The 24,276-nt window shown below is 35.6% G+C and overlaps 3 protein-coding genes across 4 annotated transcripts; 1 reads left to right on the top strand and 2 right to left on the bottom strand.

Annotated features, from left to right (window-relative positions):
* The first annotated feature begins 2,565 nt into the window (after window positions 1-2,565).
* Window positions 2,566-9,636, top strand: LOC104894948 (hypothetical protein). The gene is made up of 5 exons (XM_010681328.4): window positions 2,566-4,097; window positions 5,454-5,918; window positions 6,020-7,081; window positions 7,678-7,864; window positions 8,544-9,636. The coding sequence occupies exons 1-5, from the start codon at window positions 3,057-3,059 to the stop codon at window positions 9,503-9,505; spliced, it is 3,717 nt and encodes a 1,238-aa protein (XP_010679630.2). The 5' UTR covers window positions 2,566-3,056; the 3' UTR covers window positions 9,506-9,636.
* A 294-nt stretch (window positions 9,637-9,930) lies between these two features.
* LOC104894949 (calcium-transporting ATPase 2, plasma membrane-type) lies at window positions 9,931-15,859 on the bottom strand. Its single transcript, XM_010681329.4, has 7 exons — window positions 15,123-15,859; window positions 13,962-14,016; window positions 11,925-13,864; window positions 11,628-11,786; window positions 11,370-11,541; window positions 10,983-11,281; window positions 9,931-10,527 (listed from the first exon to the last, which is right to left on the bottom strand). Exons 1-7 carry the CDS (start codon window positions 15,294-15,296, stop codon window positions 10,288-10,290), a joined length of 3,039 nt encoding a protein of 1,012 aa, XP_010679631.2. The 5' UTR covers window positions 15,297-15,859; the 3' UTR covers window positions 9,931-10,287.
* Window positions 15,860-19,421: 3,562 nt separating this feature from the next.
* On the bottom strand, window positions 19,422-23,476 carry LOC104894950 (hypothetical protein). 2 transcript variants are annotated; one of them, XM_010681330.4, is made up of 7 exons: window positions 23,130-23,476; window positions 22,954-23,021; window positions 21,252-21,478; window positions 20,908-21,166; window positions 20,184-20,363; window positions 19,931-20,086; window positions 19,422-19,834 (listed from the first exon to the last, which is right to left on the bottom strand). In XM_010681330.4, exons 1-7 carry the CDS (start codon window positions 23,158-23,160, stop codon window positions 19,661-19,663), a joined length of 1,095 nt encoding a protein of 364 aa, XP_010679632.1. In that variant the 5' UTR covers window positions 23,161-23,476; the 3' UTR covers window positions 19,422-19,660. The 2 variants fall into 2 exon arrangements, with proteins under 2 accessions (XP_010679632.1, XP_019105595.1); XM_019250050.3 differs by lacking the exon at window positions 23,130-23,476 and having other exon boundaries at window positions 21,252-21,492; window positions 22,954-23,013.
* Window positions 23,477-24,276: the final 800 nt, after the last annotated feature.

The following is a 24,276-nucleotide window of genomic DNA, read 5'->3' on the forward strand; positions in this document are numbered from 1 at the left end:
TTAGAATTAATTCTATATTTTAGTTAGAAATAAATGTCGTCAAAGCAATTTATATTCATATTGCAATTTTTGAAAACATAAGAAATATTTAGACTATTATTGGTTTCAGTTCTTAAAATTAAACCTCATCTCAAATCCCAATTGAGGCAATGTCCAATCACCAAGTGCTACGTAATTTATATACTATTTTTTCTGAATTATAGTACTCGAAACGTTTATCCGGACACGCTCGTCAATGCATAATTTTAATTATTGATATATTAAATTTCTTATAAGTAAATATAATGTCGAAATAAATCTAACAAGATCTCACATGACTATATTTTTCCTTACGCGAAATTTTGGTCAAACACGGTCAATCGAAGTTAATGGATAGTTTATAAGTCAAAACATTTCAAATGTCTTGAAACAGAGGCAGTATTTAGTATATTCAAATGCACACAATATGCGAAAACTCTTCAAGAGTTGGGTTGTGTAATAAAAACATATTCCTTTTGTCCCTCAATCGACTTCTCTTTCTCATTTTGACGTTTGTTAATGCACGTTTTGTATCATTAACTAGTTATAATTATCAAATATATTATGGTTCGTGAGTCATAATTGATTTATTAGCTTTTCGTAATTTTCTTTCTAGAGCGAAATTGAAAAATTGACGTTATGGCATGATAAGTTGTTTATAAAAATCTTCTAAGGAATTGGGACAAACATAACAATGTCGATGAAATTAGGGTAAGAGATTAAAAATATTGTTTATGTCTTCATAGTTACATACTTCCTCCGTTTCATTTTAATTGTTACACTCTGACATTTTACACTATTCACAAATTGCATTGACCCTCGTTTGTGATTTATACTAGAGGTGATCATTTTGGTCCGACCCGTTTTTGGGCCGGATTTTGGGCAGATTTTTTCGGCCCGACCCGTCCATATTTTTTTTTGCTTTGGACGGGCTTTGGGCAAGCCAAAAACGACTTTTTAGTCTATTTTTTGGTCCGACCCGTTTTGGCCTGCAAAAGCCCGCTAATTTACGCCCGAGATAGCGGGCTTTGGACACAAAAATTCGGCCCGCAATTTAGGCTCGGCCCGGCCCGACCAATGGGCAAAAATTTTTTGACCGCGGCCCGGCCCATGATCACCTCTAATTTATACGTGAATAAAAAACATAATCATGTAGGATCTTGTTAGATTCGTCTTAGTATGTATTTTATTAATATGTACTTTTTATAATTTTTACAAAATACAAAAGTATATATATATATATATATATATATATATATATATATATATATATCGTCAAAGTTTTGCATTGACATGTGTGAAAAGTGTAAGTGTAACAATTAAAATGAAACGGATGGAGTATATAATTACAAGAATTTATTATGTTTTATTTTGGAACATTAAATAAATATAAACTCTTACATTTCAATTCAAAGGTCAAGTGTTCAATTCCTAGTAGATACAATTGGTGATATTTTTAATGAGGTCATAAACATGTGTATTATAAGTTTGAGAAGAATGCCATGTCGCATCGTTCAACCAAGAATTTCAAAAATATCCGCCCCGCCCATGACCGGTCGGAGACAGGCGATACTAGAAAAAGTTGCTTGTATAATTAAATAGCTTTTTTTTTACAATGGGTGATATTGCAGAGTTCAAATACACCAAAAAAAAAACAACAAACAAGCATTACACTGAGCATTATAAGCTAGTACACACCAAAAACTACAACTTAAACTTGGAAGAAAGAACTCAAGTCGGAGGCCTTCACTGTTGGTGAATTTCATTATAACTCTTCATTATTTGATGATGGATGATTGCCAAATCACATGATTAGAAATGGATGAGACTTGAGTGGATTCCTTGAGCAAAACAACCTGCATGAGAAAGTGTATAAGAGCAACTCCAATGGTAGAGTAAAATGGATGTTCGTTTAGAGTGCCACGTAGATTTTTCTAGCTAATTAATTCAACTTTAAGCCAAAACTCCCACAATGGTTAGCCAATATACTTGTTGCTTGAGTATGTCCCATTTGAAGTAAGATAGTTTTTTTTTTGTAGAGAATAATATAGAAATTGTTTACCAATATTTCCACATGGGCCCACATTTTTAGCTCAAGCAAATTGCTTAGTTAAGCTAGATTGGCTAGCAAATGAAATTTCAGCAACTCACTCCAAGTTGGGCTAATTGCTTAACCTTTTTTTTTTATTTGCTAGCAAGTCCCTAATACTCACCATTGGAAACCTAATGAAAGAGCTTAAAATGAATAGTGTTAATAAATAAAAATTTAACCAACATTGACACCAAAACAACTAAATAATTGTCGATTATTATACATGCCGAAAATCAATACTAATAATATATATGAAAGTATATATTAATGTATAATATATGTTTATATTTATTGTATATATAGTATGGGTGGATGGATGGAAAAATATAGTCATGTGAGATTTTGTTAGATTCATCTCAATATATATTTTCATAATATCAACTTTTGGTAATTTTTGCTTATTGATAGTATATTATATGGGTGGATGGATAGAACGGGTGATGAAGTTGGTGACCAATCAAAAAAAAATTCACACATCTGACTCTGTCTCACCTCGCCACCAACCAATCACTCGCCTCATCATGGATTTTTACGTATTTATTTGAAGTGGGTGGGTGGATAATTTACTCACGATTCAACTATGGATAATTAGGGTCTTGGGGTATCTCTAATTCTCTATTATATATGACAATACATAAGGGACATAAAAAAATATAACTAACTACTTTATTAAAACGAAAAAGGGGGGGGGGGAAATACCACATTTAAATTGAACAACATCCTTTTGAAAAAAAAAAAAAAAACGAAGATAATTCTTCAATACAATTAATTTAATTTTCGATCTATTGTTGGCTGTCACACGCAGTCACGCATGGTGTGCATAAAAAACTAGTAGACCGGAGGGATTTCCAAACGTCCAACTTCAAAGTTGAGCGCCATAGTATTCACTATTCCACATTCAAATTTGTTTCCTTCACTCACACACTCTCTTTTTCTCCCCAAAACAATGGAGAAAAGGCTTCGTTCCTCTCTGCAAAACTCTGCAGATTCATTTTTAGCATCAGCCTCAAAACTGTCTCTAAAATCCGCAAAACCTTCATTGAAATCCCTAATCAACACCATTAAACCTTCTTCAGAGCTCTCAACTACTCTCCCTCTCTCTCTCCTCTCCTCCATTTCTCGCTCAATCGCTTCCTTCAAAAACCCTTCAATTCCCAGAACTCCACCTTCACCCCCATCAAAAAAACCCAGAAGATCCTCTCGCAATTCTGCCACACACGTCGAAGAACAAAACCCCCAACCTAAATCCCACATTCACAATCTTCAAATTTGCGCTTACATTGCCCTAATTTGTACAAAACAACCCCAAAATGCTTTCTCTTCCGACGATTTATTCCCCTCTGTGAGAGAATTACATGACAATTTGATCCTTTTTGAGTCTGATAACGTCCTCTTATCAGAGATTTCTAACTTGTGTGAGTTATGGTGGAAGGAGGAGCTTGTTGGAAGAGAGTTGTTAATCTCTCAATTCCTCCCGTTTCTCGTTTCGAGGTCGTTAACTTTGCGTAAAAAGGTTGATGTTCATAGGGTTTATGTGTTGAGGGAAGCTTTTCTGTTGTTTGATTTTGAGGATGAGAGTATAGAGGATTTGAAATTCTTGCTTGTTAGATGTGTGATTACCCCTCTTTACTTGAAGACCGAAGATGGAAAGCGATTTATCGCCTTTTTGTTTGGTTTGAGCATTCAACTTCTTAAAGAAGTGTTGGCAATTATCAAATCTCAAATTCCTTTTGGGAGGAAGTCAATGTTGGAGGCTTATGGGGAGATTTTGTTTAGAGGGTGGAAGAGTGTGGATGGTGATCTTAGGGGAGAGATTGAAGATGGGTTTTTGCAAGGTTTGATTGAGGCCTCAACTTTTGCTGCTTCTGCTTCCTTTGCAGCTTCTATTCGCAGGATTTTAGGAGGGTTTATTAATCAGAGGACTACTGAAGGGGTGGAGAAGATCCTCTTTCGCCTTGCTGAGCCTGTAATTTTTCGGTCTTTGCAGGTACTTTGGTGTCTCAAGAAATGATCTTTTCATATACAATGTTAGAATGTCTAGGAAAAGGTGTTATTTTTTCTGGAATAGTAATGGTTTATGATTGGTAATTTCAAAATTTCCTTACTTTGATTGATTAGTATTTAGTAACAACTAACAAGCGAGAATGAGGATGTTCCAACAATTGTGGAGGCTTGGAACAATATGATTACTGTATATAATATGTGTGTGGTCTGAGCCTCTGATATAGCTTGGAAATAGACTTTTTATGAATTGGATGCACTGATGCTACTTATTTTATTTGCCTTTGTTTTCTGTTAAGAACTAGCTGAGAAAAGAAACTATTGCACTTGGTGCTTGTACATTATTAGTATGCTGTATTGCTGTTTGTGTATGTCACATTAGGGACAGTGTGGTTGCTATCAGCAGTCAAGATATTCAGAGTGATGATTTTTCATATAATGTTGAGAAGGATATTGAAATCTCCAACAAGTTGACCTACTATCTTTGGAAGAATTAGACCTAGAAAACTCAAATTCAACGAAACATACAAAACAAAACAAAGAAGAAACAACAAATGGCATCCCTCTGTATGGGACACCATTGGTTGTTTCTTCTTTGTTTTGTTTTGTTTTGTATGTTTCGTTGAATTTGGGATATATAGGTCTAATTCTTCCAAAGATAGTAGGTCAACTAGTTGGAGATTTCTTGAACAAAGGTGTTTGCAAATTTGATTGATCAATGCTAACTTAAGAATGGGACTTCTATGTGTTAAGTTGGTAACCGTGTCTTTGATGGTTTCATTTGTCTGACAACTTTTCTGGGTGTTCAAATGGTGTTGAAGCTCATCTATATGGTTCTGCATTGTTAAAGTCCAGTCTCAAACTTCTGATTTATGTTGCTGGAGGAGTAGAGAGATCCACAACACTAACGAACTCCTTTATTTGTCTGAGCTAGAGGGTAAAAAAGTCCATACAGGAGAACTTGGGGGGGGGAGAGGAGTTCAAAATGATAGTATCGAGCTAAGGACAGAAATGTTATTGGAGCGTGGGAGAGTAGTTTCATAAATGATAATCAGATTTTTTAACAGATAAGTGAATAAAAGTTCAGAGTCTAAAGGGCATCTCTTGAATTTGGAAATGTCAAAGCAATTTCAGACAAGTAAAAAGGTTCAATACATAGGGCCACCATATAGAGTATACCTCTTAAAATTATGTGCTAATGACTAACAGTGCAAGGGCTGAAGGATGTCTGGGTCGGAATTGGCTTTATGGACTTGTAAAATGTTACCTTTTACGAACTAGTTAACGAATGTATTTGTTGCTAGTTGCTACTAATAACTAAACATGGTGTTTACAAATACAGGTTGCAAATTCAAATGTTCGACAGAATGCCCTTCACTTACTCTTGGACATTTTCCCTCTCGAAGATCCAGATGCTACAAAAGAGGCTAAGGACACATTGCTTGATAAACAATTCTTCTTGTTGGAGAGATTACTTAAAGATGATTGTCCAGATGTGAGGGTAGTTGCAGTAGAAGGTTGTTGCCGTATCCTTCGTTTGTTTTGGGAAATCATTCCTTCCTCTACTATCACAAAAATAATAACTATCATATTTGATGATATGTCTCATGATATATCCAACGAGGTTAGACTCTCTACATTGAATGGGATTATTTATTTGATTGGCAATCCTCAAGCTCACGAACTCCTCAAAGTTCTCTTACCAAGATTGCGTAGCATGATTATGGATTCAGTTCTGTCTATTCGAATTGCTATGGCCGATCTCCTGCTACTCATTATGGATGTTCGAGGGTTCCAATTTAATAAGGTAAATGAGAGCTGACTTAGATACAGTACCAGTGTTCCTGTAATTGCGGCCTTTGTTTATGCTTTCTTGGTTGACTAATGATGTTGCATTTCAATCTTTAGGTTGTTGATCTGGATGTTTTGCTGAATATTCTTGCAAATGATCAACCACTTGTTGCTCAAAAGATAGTACGACTTCTCTTACCATCATACTTTCCAATAAAGGTCAATTCAGCAGAAGCATGCACTCGCATGATCACACTAATAAAAAGGTCTCCAATGGCTGGCGCAAGGTTCTCTGAGTTTCTTGCGTCAGAAGGAGCGTCTTCAAAGCATCTCATGGAACTTGTCAGGGTTCTTACTGATATAGTCCTCGCATCTGATACACTTGATGCAGATCATATTAAGGGGATATTTATTGCTATAAGCCACCTTTGCAGGAACCTAGTCAATGAGTCATCTCGTAGAGAAACCCTGAAGGAACTTTTTTCACGTGAAAAACTCAACGGCCTTTTGGCTGCTGCCATGCTTGGGAATGCTCAATCCTCTCTTTTCGATGTTGTTTCTGTTGTTTCTCCTGCTGGTGCAACTGAATTACTTGAAAAATGCTTAGCTGTAGTCTCGAATTGCCATGGCTTGTCTCAGAATGAGGAAAAGCAAGCTGAAGTGCGTTCTGCACACAAACTGGTTATAGCTTGCAAATGGTTTGACCATATGTTCGAGGCTCTATCAAGGCTGTTGCAAGATACTGCTATCAGGTGTAGTGAATACTTCCGCATTGAAATACCCAGGGAGATTACACCATCTGCAAAGAGAAAAAAAGGCAGACTCACTAGAGAATTGGGAAAAGGCAAATGTGTGACTGGAAAAGGACCATTAGCATTCCAATACAGTTACCAAATTTCAGTAGGAATAGCATGGCAAATAAAAAATCTCTTAGCATCTGAGATCAGCCAAAGTGCTGTGCTCAAATCCAAGCACTTAAAAGTGGTAATTGTTGCCTTGAAGGTCATATCTGAAATAAGCATTGGCCATAGTACGTGCTGTGATTTTATGGACGCGTTGTTGGTTGATGCATATATGTCTCTTTCTCTTCATATGACCATTCAACATATTAGTGTCAACGAAGTTGATGATAACAGTGACAAGGAGCATAATGTGCCAGACTCTGGGTCCGCAGAGGAGGTATGTGGTTGAAACTTTAGGTACTTGCAAGTGATCGTAATCTTAGTCTTGTCTTATTTTGAACAACTGAACTTATTAGTAGGTTTTATTTTAATATTGGAATCTGTTTGGATACGGAAATTTGGAGGGAAAGCAAGGATTTTGCTTGTCTAAATACTGCCAAATGGGGTAAGGGAAGGAAAGGAAATGGGAAAGATTCATTTTCCTTCCCTTCTTACTAGACCACCTTCTTCCAATGTTTAAATGATTGGAAGGAAAACGCAAGCTCGCACTTCCCTCTTCTTCTTTTCCTCCCTTCCCTCTCCTACCTTTTCCTTCCATCATTGCTATCGAAATGAAGTGTAAGCGAATCACTTTTCTTGATTATCTCTTTTATATGTGGTTGAAATTTCAGATATTAACAGGATGAGCTTTGGTTATAAAAAATTCATATGATCATATTAGGTATTTAGGTCACCTATTTGTACTTGTCTAAAGTTGTGCTAGAGGGCCAGCTGTAGTTTTATGCTTGAGTGCTTGGTTTATTCACATTTAGTTTAGCTGCTCAAAATTACAACATTGACAATTGTTTGGCTAATAATTTCATTCTGTTCCAGAGAACACATGTGGATGAGACATCGGATTATCTGCTCAACTGTACAGAGAAAATACTTAATGACGGGGGTTTGGCAAAATCTGGAGCAATGTCGTCAGAATGTAAGCTATGTAACAACATGGCTGCTCAGCTTCGCAAGCAGAAGCAAGTAAACTCTCCTTTGGATGCCTCTTGCTCTAATAATGATGGTAAGCAACCTGAAACATGGTTGATGTGCATTGTGCAATTTTAACTCATATCATAGGCTGAATTGAAAGACCAAGGTGATGTAAATGTAACTGATAAGGTTCACAAATCCAATATTCCCCCAAGCAAATGTGACCTATTCTTTAGGTAAGGAAGGATTAATATTTATGTCTTCCACCAAATACCTACAGGCAAATCTGACTGTAGATTCTAGGTCTCTTAATTATCTGAACTAAGCATGCAATTCTTAGGGTTACCTAGTTTTCTTCAGTAAAGGAAGTATACCCAACTCGTATCATACATAGCTGAGTCTCAAGAATGATAATAATGCCTTTCTCTCCCTCTTTGGAGGCCAACAAAAATAAAAAGAAAAAATTTGGAGGAAACGTATGTAATTTGTTGCACTCAATATGTCATCTTGCAGTAATTTCAGGATATTTAAGTATCTAATTGCTGTCTCTCTCCAGGTCAAAATTATTATCTCCTGGCATCAAGTAGAGATTGGGTTTAGGCTTGTGGCAACTAACTAACACTTATTTATTTATGTCAAGATAACTATGGTTACAATAGATGCTTCTTATATGAGTATTTTGAGAACTCGCTTGCTGGACCAAGTCAGATATAGAAGAGGGATCTGAAATTGTGTCCCATTTCTGTTTTTTTTTTTTTTTTTTTTTGTAGGATCACCCTTTTCTTACCGAAGAAGAATGTTGAATTCGGTGAAGATCTGCACTGCAGTTCTGAAGTTCATTGTCGATGCAGCAGCAATAAACCTCCTTTCCCACAGCAGACAAAAGGTTCTGAGTTTCACATCTTCCTATATGCAGAATATGGTCTCCATCTTAAAGCGCCATTTTCATGATGAATTGAAGTTTCAAGATGAACAACTTAAAGAACTCCATTTGTGCTTGAAGAGTTCTTACACTTATGCAGCCAAGTTGCTTAATGTAGTTCTCGCAAGTGCCAATGAAGATTCTCCTGCTTCTCCAGAAGTCTATGAAGTTGCTAATCATCTGCTTGATCTAATAGCCTCAATTGAGTTGTACAGTGGGTCTACTTATGCAGCACGTCTGGTTAGTTTAGCGAAGCAATGGCTGCCTGATGTAATTCTGGGATTGGGATCTAAGAACTTGGTGAAACAGTCTATGGAAGAAAATATCTCTCTGCACTTGTCTAGTGACGGTGAAATGCATATTCATCCATGGCTTTCAATTTTAGCAAGCATTGAGCTTTATGAAATGAAATACTCTGAATCAGACGACGAGGAAGATGATGATAAAGCCACAAATAATGAAAAGTTCCCAGCATTTAGAAAGCTTATAGGAATGATGTCGCAACTATCTCGAATGAATCATGAGATACTGGACATTGTCGGACTAATATTTCTCATTAGCTCTATGACTGGTTTGCAAAGAAAGGATTTTGGCCTTGCCTTAGGTCTTGTACGCTTTGTTTGCACGAAGCTGTTAAGCCAGGAAAACATACAGCTGGGGGAGCTCAATATGATCATGACTTATCTGCAACAACTATACCCACAAGTGAAAAGCTGTGTTGAGGAAGCAGAGAACAGTGAAGGGTTACAAGAACTTCTTGGTATCAAAGCATTGCTTGATCCTCTCTGGTTTTATTCATGTGAAACCTGATGTATAACATTTGTAGAACATATGTTCTCTTATGCACTCTGCAAGTTTTCTGTGTAAATAAAATGATAAGCGCAATTAAATGCATTATAGTATTGTTAAATGCAAAATGTAGCTCCTTTATCTTTAAGTAAGCAAGCAATGATTAGTAGAGGTGGCAAATAGCATCTATATGACATACTTCCTCCGTTGCATAGTAAGTGAAACACTTCTCTCCTTTATGTGAGAGCTTTTTTAGAGAAGTGTTTCACTTATTATGGAACGGAGGAAGTATTGTTTAGTTAGTTTGGGTCAATTCATGTCTTGGAAAATTAATCATCTTTAGTCATTACTTTTTTACCATGGTCAAGATCAGTTCAAGTTAAGGCCAGTGTTGGGTAATTAGCTACGAGCCAATTTTGGAAGGTCTAGCTTGATTACAGGTCAACTGAATAAAATCAATATCCGAGTTACAGGGACATCATAATGGTGTACAAAAGTAGTAGACTTTCCTACTTAGTTTGAAACTCACAAAAGGATAGTTCTAAACTAACAAGCTACTGCCCTATAAACTGGCATCCCAAAGTGCCTGGATTGCCAAAAACATGTCTTAAATCAGAAAAATGAAGGAAATAGAGTTATCTCGAGCTCACGGTACCGAAATGCAGAACATTTACTTGAAACTCTTCCAATCAATTGCTGTGCTGGTCAAGAAGTTAGCAATGGATAACAAGGGGTGTTAGACTGTTAATGCTTAATGCAAACATCTGCTTTTGGACTTCGTCAATACAAACTGCACTTCTAGTTTAAACAGGTATTTTCTTTAAGCCGGCTGCAACTGGCATACCCAAGAATCCGATGAAGATACTAACGAACCACTGCATAAAACTCAGAGGTGTGGTGTTGGCAAATGTACCAAGATATTCAACGATTATAATTTGAAAGAAGAGGGTGATACTGATGACGGCAACAAAAACATAATTGTCAAATATGCCCTTAAAAACGTCTATCTCCTCCATGTCTCGAGAGCTTATTTCATTAAAAATCTGCAAGAAGAAGATGAATACAGAGTTGTCAGGAAACATCAAATACGTAGGATCTGATTCTATGACTTGATGCTACAATTTGATACCAAGTCTACTGCCTACACACTTCCAACTAAAAAAAGTTTTGATCAGTAAATTTAAGTTTCAATCAGTTTGCGGTAAGAGGAAATCCTAGTGAATCAGCAAACACTAGTTTTAAGTAGTAAAAATAAGTTCGAACAACACGTGATCAGTAAACTTTTCTACTTATCCGCTTCAGCTGTTGTCTTTTTTGTTTTATCTAACTTGTCAATTTCATTTCATTTTCAGCTAGTGTTACCAAAAAATAGCCTAAATCCCCCATGATACTGTTTCAGGAGAAGTTGCACAAAGTATAATGCAGATCCTCACAACATTAAAGGTATGCTTAAAATCATCAAAAGAGATTCTTAGTGTATACAGAAACTGTGAAGTACCTGACAGAACACAAATGAGTTGAAGATGAGAGTGTTCAAACTCAAATCGCCCTCTGGGCCTTCAAGGCGAAACAAAGCTTTTCCATTTGCTTGGAGAAACCAAATTATCATGAATTGATAGAAAGATTGGCCTAATATATTTCTCCACATGACATTGCTGATGAAATTCCCTTGCCTCCCAACTGGTGTTCGCTTCATTAACTCGTCATTAGGAGGTTCAGTAGCCAATGCTAGAGCTCCTAGTGTGTCCATGATCATGTTAACCCATAAAAGCTGAACAGCAGTGAGTGGAGCACTCCCTACAGAAACCCACATCCGCATGTCAAACATCAACACAACCAACATAGTTCACTTACATTAAACTATTAAAGAAGGTATGCTTCTTACCAGTCCAACAGGCCGAAAAGAAGTTAACCAGCAAGGCAACAACATTTACAGTCAACTGAAACTGCACAAACTTTTGAATGTTTATGTAAACTGAACGTCCCCACTTAGCAACAGTAACAATTGTAGAGAAATTGTCATCTAGAATGATAACGTCAGCACTTTCTTTAGCCACCTGCAAGTTAAACGGAAGATTAGTAATGTCACTGCAAGTAAACTATATAATCTGAAAATTGAGACAGCAATGTTATGTATGCATACCTCAGTACCAGCAATGCCCATGGCAAGTCCAATGTCAGCTTCATGAAGAGCTGGGGCGTCATTTGTACCATCTCCTGTGACTGCCACGACTTCATTAAATGTTGTTCTCAAGTGTTTAACGAGTGTGTGTTTATCTAGGGGAGAAGATCGTGCCATGACCTGCAAAAACAATTAGATATCATACATTTTTCATGCATTAGATATGTTTATCTAGGGGAGAAGATTGTGCCGTGACCTTCAAAAACAATTGCTTCATTAACAAGATCTTTATTGAACATAAATCTGTATCGACCTCACCTGGATTTTCGGTATAATTTTCTCTAATTCTTCCAGGCTCTTCTCCCGAAATACTGGACCTTCTATGGCAATACCATCATCAGTGAGAATTCCACATTCCCTGGCAATAGCTTTGGCTGTATTTATATTGTCTCCTGTAACCATCCGTACAGTTATCCCAGCTGAACGACATATAGCAACAGACTCCTTGACTCCAGGTCGAACAGGATCTTTGATACCCACAATCCCTATGCAAGTGTAGCCTTCAGTCGGCATAGGGTCATTTGGAGCGAACCCTGTACTCCCAAGGTCAATATAGCCAAGACACAAGGTTCTGAGGGATTCATTTGCAAACTGATCGATTGTAACCTTAAGATGCTCCAGGATTCCTGCATCAAGGGGAACAATCTCTCCATTTGCATTGACGGCCTTATCACAGGTAGCTAGAACTATTTCTGAAGCACCTTTGGTGTGGGCCCTTAGACCTCCTCCATTAGGAAGCTCTAATACTACACCCATCCTCTTCTTTGTAGAGTTGAATGGTTCAACTTTGATAAGCTTTGATGCTTTCCTTTCAGCATGAAAATCACCACCAAGTGAGAGGGCAAAATCCAAGAGAGCAGTCTCAGTTGGAGTTCCTAATATTTCATGCTTTCCTTTCTTATTAACAACAACTTCCCCTCCTGTGTTATTGAATATGGCTTGAAGTAGAAGCTTTAAGGTAGAATCAGGTAACTCAGAACGCAAGTTGGATTCCTTGCTGATTTCCTTAACATTCAGGGCGATGCAGGATTTAACCACAGTCATGCGGTTGGTAGTTAGAGTTCCGGTTTTATCACTACAGATAGTTGTAGATGATCCCATGGTCTCACAAGCAGCCAAATTGCGGACCAAAGCCTTATCATTCATCATCTTCTTCATGGCAAACGCAAGACTTAAAGTTACAGCCAAAGGCAACCCCTCAGGAACTGCCACCACAACAATGGTAACTGCAATAGCAAAGTATTCCAACAACTCCACTGCTTCATCCCCAGCCCAACGCCAATGAGTCCCTTCCCTCCATTTACGAGCAAGTAAGCCATTTACAAGTACCGCAAAAGTCACAACAGCAAAGAAAAGTCCAATTTTACCAATTATGGTGGCAACCCCATTAAGCTTTACCTGTAATGGGGTCTCATCATGTCCCCCTTCACTCAGAGTTGCCATCAACTTACCCCATTGAGTCCTCATTCCAACAGTTGTAACTATCATCTTGCATGATCCATCCTGGACTTTAGTACCCGATAGAAGAAAAGGGTTTTCATCACTGACCATAACAGGTTCACTCTCTCCGGTTAAACTTGATTCATCAATCAACACCGAGAATCCTGACACAAAAAGGCCATCAGCTGGGACTTGATCTCCTATAGAAAGATGCACCATATCACCAGGAAGTAGGTCATATATAGACATTTTCTGCCTGTAACCATTCCTAGTGACTTGGATAGCAATCTTCTTCTTCTCTTTGTCGAGATCCTTAAATTGTAAGGACTGACGGTAATCACTTGTTGCAGTGACAAATACAACTAGTAAGATAGAAGCTGCAATGCCGAGCCCATCATGGGCCCCCAGAGGCCACCCTTCCGTGGCAATGCCAACTATCAGAGAAACAAAAGCACAAACACCAAGAATCATCAATGTCATATCCTGAAGAGCTTCCCAAACAAAAACCCAGAAACTCCGAAGTTGAGTCTCAGCAAACTTGTTGATCCCGAACAACTCTTGTCTACGAGCAAGGGAATCAGTCTTAAGGCCATCTTCAGCTGACGTGCAGAGCTTTTCTGCAATGCCTGTTATTCCTCCATGGGCCTTTATTTTCTTTAAATCATGGCCCTCCACAACACAACTCAACTCATCAGCACATATCCCATAACCTGCTGCTTTCACTTCCTCCGGAACTACATAATCACTTGGTGCCACACCTGAACTCACATAACGAGACAAGCAAACTTAGAGTTCATTTCAAGCCCTTTGATTGTAATACTAGTTAAAATTATGTAGACACAAAAGAGCCCTCACCCTGTATAAACTGGAAGGCTGCTTTTGAAACCAGAACAGCAATTCGCAACTTCTCCTGCAAGGCCAAAGATGAAGGACAGCAGTCAGTTCACTTTCACAAATACCATCATAGTTTGACCTTTACATTGATCAAGTGAGATCAACAACAACCTTCTCTTCTCTTTTAATGAACTCTTGTATGTTAAAACCGCCAGTTAATCTATGCTACTCGGACTCAAATACTACATGACAATATTCATGCAAAGCTTGCATGATTTTTGGTCCCAAACGAAGTGTAAGTATCCATGCTCCTGTATAGGTGCGAGGATCTGACACGAGTACTTTAAGTGAAATGAATAGTCCACATTTAGCTCTATGACAGCCAGAGTTCTCAAATCTTGAAAAGATCATAAATTTATTGACCTTATCAGATTGACTTTCTTCTCTAGGGTCAAACATAAGAGTGAAATGATCTAATTACACATTTACATACGAATATAACAGTCAAAGTCTGAAAAAAAATCAACCAAAAAGGAAAATCATAAGCATGGAAAGATCTATATCAATCATCTAAATTTCTTCCTATCCATAATGACAGAATTAATATTCCATCCATAATGTACTCTTTCCAATCCACTTTATAAAACTGTAAATTTCAATTAATTACACATTACTACAAAGCAAAATTACCCAAAAAAAAAAAGCTTTTTAAAATGTGTACATTAACAAGTAACCCCTCCAATTATAAACAACTTACATTCCAACTTTCAAAGTAAACAATCTCCAACAAAATTATATCCTGTCCCACATTCTCCACAGTTTTTCTTTTCAAAAAATTATAAAGCAAATAAATATGAATTTGTACATATGATGGGAAATAATTCATTTTTTTGTTAAATACATTCTTTAAAATGTTGAGGGAGAGGTGGTAACTCAATGGAGTACCATCTCAAATTTGGACATTATCTAGGGTTCGAATCCTCATCCCAACAATATGTTGGACGTTTCATTCTAGGTTATTTAGCCTTGTACCCAACATTTAAGTCAGTATGTCCTGGAGCTAGTAACGTAACAGAAATTGGTGTTCGAATCAATTATCTTTCCTAATAAAAAACATTCCTTTAAAATGTTAGTAGTTTAAGAATTTATGACAAAATCACGCGTCGATAAGATAAAACGAACCTGATTGGTACGACGCATAGCAGCAGCCTCGTAACGTTTTGAAAGGTTGGCCGTAAATCGAAAACGTCTTTTTGGGTTTTTGACAACACCACATAACTTCCTCCATTTTTCCAGTACTTCGTCTGATGATCCTTTGGGTTTCACCTCAAAATTCTGTGTCAAATAACTCTCCATTCTCTCTCTCTATATTCTCTAAAGTCTAACTACAACTATTATGACAAACTTTGTTAACAATTACTATCTTTTATATTCTAAACAACAACAACAACAACAACAACAAATATGCTACTACATTATTTTATGTTCTCTCGAATTATTTATATGTAAAAAACAGAATTGACCTGTTCTATTAAAACACGCTACTTTATTAGTTTTCAAATAATAGTATGAAATAGAGAAAGCAGCGAGAAATTGTTATAATAATTGAGTTGTATGATGAATTTCTACGAAAGAAGATGCAGCAGATTCAAGGAGATAATGCTTTTTCTTTTTTACCCAGAAAAGGTGTGATATATTATGAATGGATTACGTTTTTTTTACTTATTTTCATAAAAATAACAAAAATGTATGTGTTTTCTGCGAAACAACGAAGAAAAAAGAGAGAAACTTTTAGCAGTAATAATTAGGACAAAGAAATGACAAATGAAACGACAAGATTTGCAAGAGTTGAGATGAGCAAGAGGATGGAGATTGATTGAGTGAGTGTGAGGTGATCCGTAAATTTGGTGGGAAAGGTAGGTTTTATTGAGGAATTTTCGCGGTAATTTTCGACGAATTTATCGGAGACTTTCATCAACCTATTTCCTAAAGTCATTTTAATTATTAATTATTACGCGCCTACCACACACTCTTTTAGTCTTTTTGGAGTTTGGTACCAAACACTTCATGGACCATCACAAACAAACCATGTTGATATTTGGGAGCATTATTATCTTAAATTTTTTTCTTAGTCTCTTTCGAAAATTTCGTGGTAAAAAGAATTTTCTCTTTACCAACCTCGTATAGGACTACTCACCCAAAGGCTCAACAAGCCCTGATCCCACCCACCTCACCTCACAACATCGACATTTTTTGCTTCCATCAAGATTTGAATCTTGATATCCTATGTGAGAGATAGGAAGACATACTATTGGACCCAAGAGTCTTTGATATATGGATATGGATTTTGATAACCTGTTTGTTATCATTTATTTTCTCTCGAATATCAAAATGGACATTTATCTTACCTACAAAAGGTCAATACTACTATACCCCAAACAATTTGTACGGGATTTAAGAAGGTCGGGGAACAGGGATTGAAGAGTGTCTAGCTTGTAGTAATGAGTCTCTAGATGAAGTTCTTGTACAAGAGTAGCCTAGAGGATTTCTTGTTACCTGACTACCTGTATAAGGATAATAATAACAAGTTTACGATCAGAAGGATTTACAATAGCTTATCATAAGAATTAAAAAGACTTAAAAGTTTTCATCTTTTAAAAAAAAATTACTTTAATAATACAATCAGTTATTGTGAGTCTGTATAATATCAGATTTTGGGTTGAAAAAATAATTATAGGCCGGAGTATAATGTTATTTTGGACAACTTGAACAGTTGAACGTGATCATGTTTTAACTTTAACCAACCATCCAAACTATCCTTTTGATCACATAGCTTGAAAAATTAAGGAAAGACCATTTCCCATAGTCGAATCATGAAGATAAGTACTCAATATAATTACTTCTTTTTTGTGTTTCTGACATGAAACAATATACTAATTACTTAATTTGTCCTCTCGAACCAGAAACGGCGTTAATTAAATGATGAACATAGTTGTGATAGTAATAATTCTACGTATAAACAATTTTAAGATCGTGGCCATTACGCGTAAACGGTCATGGTGACTACTACTATTATAGACGGCTAGGAACATGTCTGCAATAGATTTGGAGTACAAGATAAATGTCATGAGCTCATCATATTAAGTGATTATTTTCTTCTTCTTTAGAAACAAGTAACCGTAATAATCTTCGGAACATAAGACTTGAAAGGTAAAGAATTTGACTCCGACTAAGATTCTTGCGAGTTTTGCCCAATTCGTAGCATTTATAAAAAAAAATTATTAATAACAACAAAACAAACAGAATATTATATTATTAAAGTAGTATATTAAAATGACAAGATAGTAAACTTAAATCAAGAATATAGTTACGTTAATATAGCTAATAAGATGTTGGTTTTTTAAACCACTTTTTTTAATATAATACATTTATGATTAAAAATACTACTACTATTTTTTAGTTTTTAAGAATATATTACCAAATATTGTAGTATTTATGAACCGGATTTTCTCCTTCATTTATTCTAATATGATTTTTGATGTCTATGTTACCTTGTTCACTGAAAAGAGCAAAAACAACCGGTTTAAGATGACTTTACTTTAGTTAAGAATAAATATTATACATGTTGAGTTATAAATGAGATTATATATTCGCTTATAATTCAGTCAAAATATGTTCTTAAGTAAATAGACAAGGCTAAGCAATTTTTTTTGACTCATTTAGTATATGAGCCAATTTCAAGGTGTTTGGCTCAATATTGTTTGTGCACAGCTTGTTTAGTACTTGTAGCTTTTTGTTGAGATCGATTGGTCTTGTTACTCTTGTATGTGATGATTCCTTTTGATTTTATTTTTTTTAAGTAGATCAATCGATAAGTTACTTTTATCAACTCAAAAAAATAAGGGTAAATTGCACTTTACGCTAACTGATGTAAAGTTGACTTATATTTAACTCTAACAAAGAAAGTCAATTCAAAAACCATGAACAAGCTCAATACTTTTCATAGAAAAGAAAACAATTTAATGCAAAATAACAAAATATTAGAATTATTGCCTCTGTTTTAAAATATAAGGCATTCACGTTTTACGAAAATTTGCTTTGATCACAAATATTTCTCGCAATATGATAAATTATATCGTTTGATTCGTCTTGAAAAATACTATAGTAACATTATTTTCTTAAAATTTTCTATCAATATAAATTAGAGTAATCGACAGTCAAAGTTCGACCTCAAACATCGTGCGTGCTTTATATTTTGAAACGGGGAAGTAATTCTGACTGTTTATTCTTAATGCTATAATGTGAAAATATGAATTAATATACAAAAATTATGGAAGAATAGCTCAGTGCTCACAATTATTTTTCCTGAATAAAAATAAGTTTTAATATGTAACAATAATGGCAATTTGGAAAAGAAGAAAAAAAAAGACCCTAAATGATTAGAGAATATTCCTATATACTAAATTTTATAAAAACCAAAAAGGCATGAGGAAACAAAATGGTGTACCACAAACAGCTCGTAGAACACTATCTCCATTCTCCCCCACGCTTGCTTTGGATGTCACCATACATAATGTCACGTAGTAATCAGCTTCTCATTCGATTGTGATATTAAGTCAACTTCCATTTTACTTGATAAAATAACAAAATCATTTTTTTGGACATAAATGGTTTTAAAAAAAGGGGGGGAAATGATATACCGATCAGTCTCAAATACTGTAATATATTGTTTATTCAGTCTCCGTTTAGTTGGATGTAAGAGATTCTCAGTGTAAAATGATTTTCATGAAAAATAATTTATAATGGAAAACACAATTCCAAAAATTAGTTTTCTGTTGTTTGGTTCCATGTGAGAAAAATGATGAAAAGAAAGGAAAATGAAAGTAAGGAGGTAGTGAGAGGAACGTACAAGAGACATAAGGAAAAGGAAAGAAAATAATTTTCCCTTCATTTTGAAGAGAATAGTTTTCCATCATTGGAAGAACAATTTTACTTGTAGGAAAAATAGTTTTACACTTAATTGCAAATCAAACAATGGAAAATTGGAACTAAAGGAAAACAGTTTTTCAGAAAAATGTTTTACGTCCTACCAAATATAGCCTTAAAGTACAAGCAAGCAAATAACATTATGAGAAAGATCAACCAAAGAGTATAATCTACAGCTTGGAAAGATCTACAAAACATCCAAATTACTTCCTATGAATGATGCATAACTTATATTGCATGAATAAGAATGTGCCTCTTCCCAGTCCACTTCATAAAACAGCAAAATGTTGAAGTCTATGCCACAAATAAAAAAAATAAAAAAATCAAACTCCAACATCAAGGAGAGGCCTACCCCCAAACACCACATTTCACAAGATTTAAACCCAAGACCTTTTGGATGTAGTGCAAGTGCAATTGTTGTTTCATATGGAGTATTTTTTGGCGAAATTTGTTCGGAAAAGACATTTACATAAAAGAGAGAACGAAGACAGAAACTCGAAGGAGAAAGTATCTTCATCTGGTTCAATAAAATGTCATCCAAAATTTATGCTCAATAGAATGGAACTACCGAGAGAGAAGAATGAATGAATCATTTGACGGAAGAGTAAAACAGCTGTAAAATCTGGAAACCAAACCTGTGCTACCAAAAATTTTCCTCCCTACGAATAGTGCATAAATTAAGAGGCAAATGAGATTAGAATCAGAAGCTATTTACATCTGAGACATCAGAAAGCCTACAATCTATAATCAGCATGGAGGAATCCCTCAAACTCGGTCCCATTGAGAGTCCTTTGAATATCTTCCCAGTTTGCCACCTGTTCGGACAAGGATCCCTTGTGTATCTTCACTTGTCTACTCGTTAAATTCATTCTTGGAACCCTTAAAAAGTCTTGAACTTCTAATAAATTCTGTAAGAAACAAAAAATAAAGAAAGAGAATTACTGTGTTGAGTTTAAAAGACAAATGTCGAACCAAAAAATCCTTTTGGGGAGTATTCAACTTACAGCGCGATTTTTCACTACATCCTCATAGTAAAGCAATATGTGTCGGGTGCTATTAAAGTACCCTAACGCTTTGGCTGCCATATTTTTAACTTGCTTAAGCTCTGGAATCAAAGTTGTGGCATTAACATAAGGTTTATAGCTCGCCAGTACCTGAGCCTGCAAAAGGTTACCAAGCAATCCAACAATTATCCATCTACCAATGTTACAAAAGGCTGACAATGCAAGTAGAAACAGATGAAATATATAGGCATACCTCATGGGGTGAGTGGACATGGGATTTGTGTGTCCCATTTAACAGCTTAAAATCACGGTCATATGTGTTTGCAAGTATTGATATCATTCGTCGCAAAAGATTTCTTCTAAAGAGAAAAATTACAGAAACGCCTTTTTTGGTGAAATATTCAAGTATTTCTTCATGATGCTGCATCAATCCCTGCTTACGCATCATCTCCATAAGTTTTACATAACTAGAGAACAAAATAATACAAACGAGGCTCAAGTAAAGGAAAAGTAACATAAACACATCTGCCTTTTTCCTTTTCAGTACGGAACTCTGATGCATGCTTGAATGAATCCAGGTAATGGTAGAACAATTAAGCTAAAAGCCTAGAACTTAGATACAAATAGTATCGGTATAGAATCATCAAGATCTAAGCTTAAAGGGAAATATTTGGTCCCTGATAAGTTAGATATGCCACTCTAAAAATAACAGTCAAACAGTCACACTATCCAATTCTGAACTGTGGAAAACAATTGGCAGCTTGTACTAAAATTTACCAGTATATGTTTGTGTCATATATTCACTTGCAACATTTCTTATTCTCAGAACACATGCTTTTTCAAAGTGACAATTATCTTGGATTTGAAAGTGGTATTGTAGATAGGCAAAACAGGTTCGTGAAGGAATTGCCAAATGATTAAAAACAGCATATTCTAAACTTGAAAGAAAAGATAGGTAAATGAAATCTAGCACTCACTTGATTTAGCATCCATTTCAAGCCTACTGCTGTGTTACATTCATTCTTTGAAGCACTGCTAAACCAATCCAAATTGTAAAGCTTGTCAAGAGTCTCCACAATAGTTGAAATGTTAGCTCTCCTAACTTTGACTGAGAATATCTCCCCATTTGAGCTTACATTCATGTGACTGTTCAGCAAGGTCTCAAACCACCCACTACCGGATCTTTGAGTAGACAATATGGCAAAGTATCGAACTGGATGACATGCACATTCCGCCCTAATAACAAACTAGCAAATAAGTCGAATTAAAAACCTGAAAAGGAAGCATTTCTTATAAGAAAAAAGATAGAATGAGGGACTACCTGCTATAAGTAACAGGTTTAGGGTAATGCACAAAAGGAGCTTCCCAATCTTCAAGATTTGGCCTTAAGCACGGCTTGTCGCTCACTTGAACATTTAGGAATGAGGTAGTGTTACCGATGCTAAATTGCTTGAGACAGACAGAACAAATGTAGATTCCACAAACCATCGAAAATACTAAGACAACCAGCCTCAACAGCATTGGAGACTTTTTGGGCACCAAAATCTCCTGTGATTGAAAGGCTACCCAGGTATTATTTACGGAGACCAAATAAATAGCAGTTTGACCTCTATATAACAACTATCCATTCGACTTTCCTACACACACGATTCTTATTAGGATAGAGAAGGTAGTTTCAATCTTTTACAAACAAATTAGAAGATTTAACGAATCTAATAAGAATGGACACTACATGACAAAGATCTAAGTTCTCCTGGTGTGCATTAATACTCCTAATAAGAAGCAGCCCTGTATTATTTTTACTTGAACTTTAAATTAGAAAGTTATTTTCACGCATGGTTCCTAAAGATAGATAAAGATCAAGGAAAATATCAGTAGCCAAAACTACAAATAGAGCCAACATTCAGCAATCAAGATACCGAAGATGGTAAGTTGTAGCAATTAATACTAATAATCATCAGGGAACATCGAGTGAATATAAGTTAAGACTCAACAAGGTCATAAATCCCCCTATTGGTACAGAAACCTAGTATCAAATTAAGTAAGAAGAGAGTATATAAGAGTGTATATGCTCAATAGTAGACGAGCACAAGGGAAAACTCAAGATTGCTCATGTTCATCCATCAGAAAAGGAAAATATCAGTAGCCAAAACTACAAATAGAGCCAACATTCAGCAATCAAGCTACCGAAGATGGTAAGTTGTAGCAATTAATACTAATAATCATCAGGGAACATAGAGTGAATTTAAGTTAAGACTCAACAAGGTCATAAATCCCCCTATTGGTACAGAAACTTAGTATCAAATTAAGTAAGAAGTAAGTATATAAGGGTGTATAGGCTCAATAGTAGACGAGCACAAGGGAAAACTCAAGATTGCTCATGCTCATCCATCAGAAAGGCTACAAACTCCCTTTATGGAAGTAAAATTGCAATTACAAACGATCTGTTCGTCAACGTTAAACTTTTTCTGTGATCTGCATCTTGTTTGACCACTACCTCTCTATCCATGACAAAAACAATTAAGTAGTCACACAACACTCACACAACACTCACACATAGTGCTGAACCATTTGAAAACTTCTCATACACAAAAATCCAAGAAACAACAAACTATCCTAGTAATAGTCTTTCAAATCACAACACCTAAACATGCTCCTAGTAAAACTCCTCTGCTAATGCCGAAATTATTATGGCAAAATGTAGCCATTTCAAAGCATACTACCATAGCATATTAGTGTTCACTCGCATGCATCCGAAAGATTATACTTCCTCCGTTTCAAATTAGATGCAACAAAGAGTTATTATTTGTAAGATATAAAATATTCTTTTGTTGCATTTAATTCGAAACGGAGGAAGTATTATACCGATTAAATAAGGAGAACTAGGCTTAAAACAAGATCCAATATCATGAAAAAATTACAAGAATAAATTCGATTAACGAAAACAAAATCGACATTACCAGCAATCAATCAATCAAAGCTTATACGAGTAGTAAATAAATTCTCATGAAATAAAATCATACCACAGCAGTATCACTGCATGATGAATTGGAAAGTTTCTGATCTGAGATGTAATCTTTGGTAACAAGATCTGCAATCGCGAAATTTAATGAGAATGATTTAGATCATATCAAACAAAAGTATCTCGAATTGATAGAAAAATTTGAAAGCGAAAAAAGAGAAGGAAATCTTGAAAAACCTTTGGCACGCTTATCGATGTCGGAGTCCATGGTTTTAATTTTTTTTTCTCTCACTATTTCTCTCTCCTTCTTCCCCGCTAAAACCCTTTTGATTTGTTATTATTATGATTTGAAGTATGATTTATGGCTGGTGTTATTATCCAGGTGAGAGAGTAGAGAGAGACAGGGTCTGCTAGCTAGTGCTACTACCGCAAATACAGCAATGTTTGATGTTTCCATCTTTTTTTTTTTCTTTCATATTACGCCAACGTTACTACTCATTAAGGCCGGGCCGAGTAACAATCATAGAAATCTGAAATCTCCATCAGAATTTAATAGAAGTATCCAGATCTTGGTAAAATTGTCATTCTAAAATACGCCTTCCGTCTCATAATATAGATATATAGTACGAGTTCACTCATGGTACACCTAGGGGTATTTTTGTAATAATTTAGAACTTCAGGTGTTCATTTGGCACCAGATTTGCTCATATAGGCATTTGGCTCATTTGCTCATTTTGTAATAAAAATGTTTGCTCATTTTCTTAAATGAGTAGAAATGTTTTCTCATTTGCTCATTTGTTCATTTTGCTCATTTGCTCATTTTGCTCATTTGGAGAAAATAGTCTTGGGTGTACCATGAGCATGGTACACCCAGGTTTACTATAAATATTCTCTATATAGTACCTATTTCATTTTATTTTATTTTTTTGACGGAGAAGTACCTATTTCATTTTAGATAGGTCAAACTTAAAAATCTTTGAAGAAATATGTGGAATCTTGTTAGATTCGCCTTAATAAATAGTTTTATTATATCAACTTTTTATATTTTCATTAATAAGGTATTGAAGATATCGAAAGTCAAAGGTCAATGTTGGAGACATTGTAAAAAAAAAAAAGGACAATCATATATTATAAGACAGGGGAGTATAATTTTGTAAGCTAAAAGATATTAGTATATCACTCTATAAATTAAACGGGTCACATTTTGATTGAAGGGTAATCTTATATCTTAAAAGAGTCATTTTTATTGTTTGTGGGTGACTCCTGCAGCATAGCAAATTACTCTTGTCTTACTATAAATCATCATCGAGGTGATCAAGTAGGAGGTCCGTTGGATTCATGTTGGGTCGTCCAAAAAAAATTGCTCTCTTGCCAAGACGAACCA

The sequence above is a fragment of the Beta vulgaris genome, chromosome 6, assembly GCF_026745355.1.
Source record: "Beta vulgaris subsp. vulgaris cultivar EL10 chromosome 6, EL10.2, whole genome shotgun sequence".
Lineage (NCBI taxonomy): Eukaryota > Viridiplantae > Streptophyta > Magnoliopsida > Caryophyllales > Amaranthaceae > Beta > Beta vulgaris.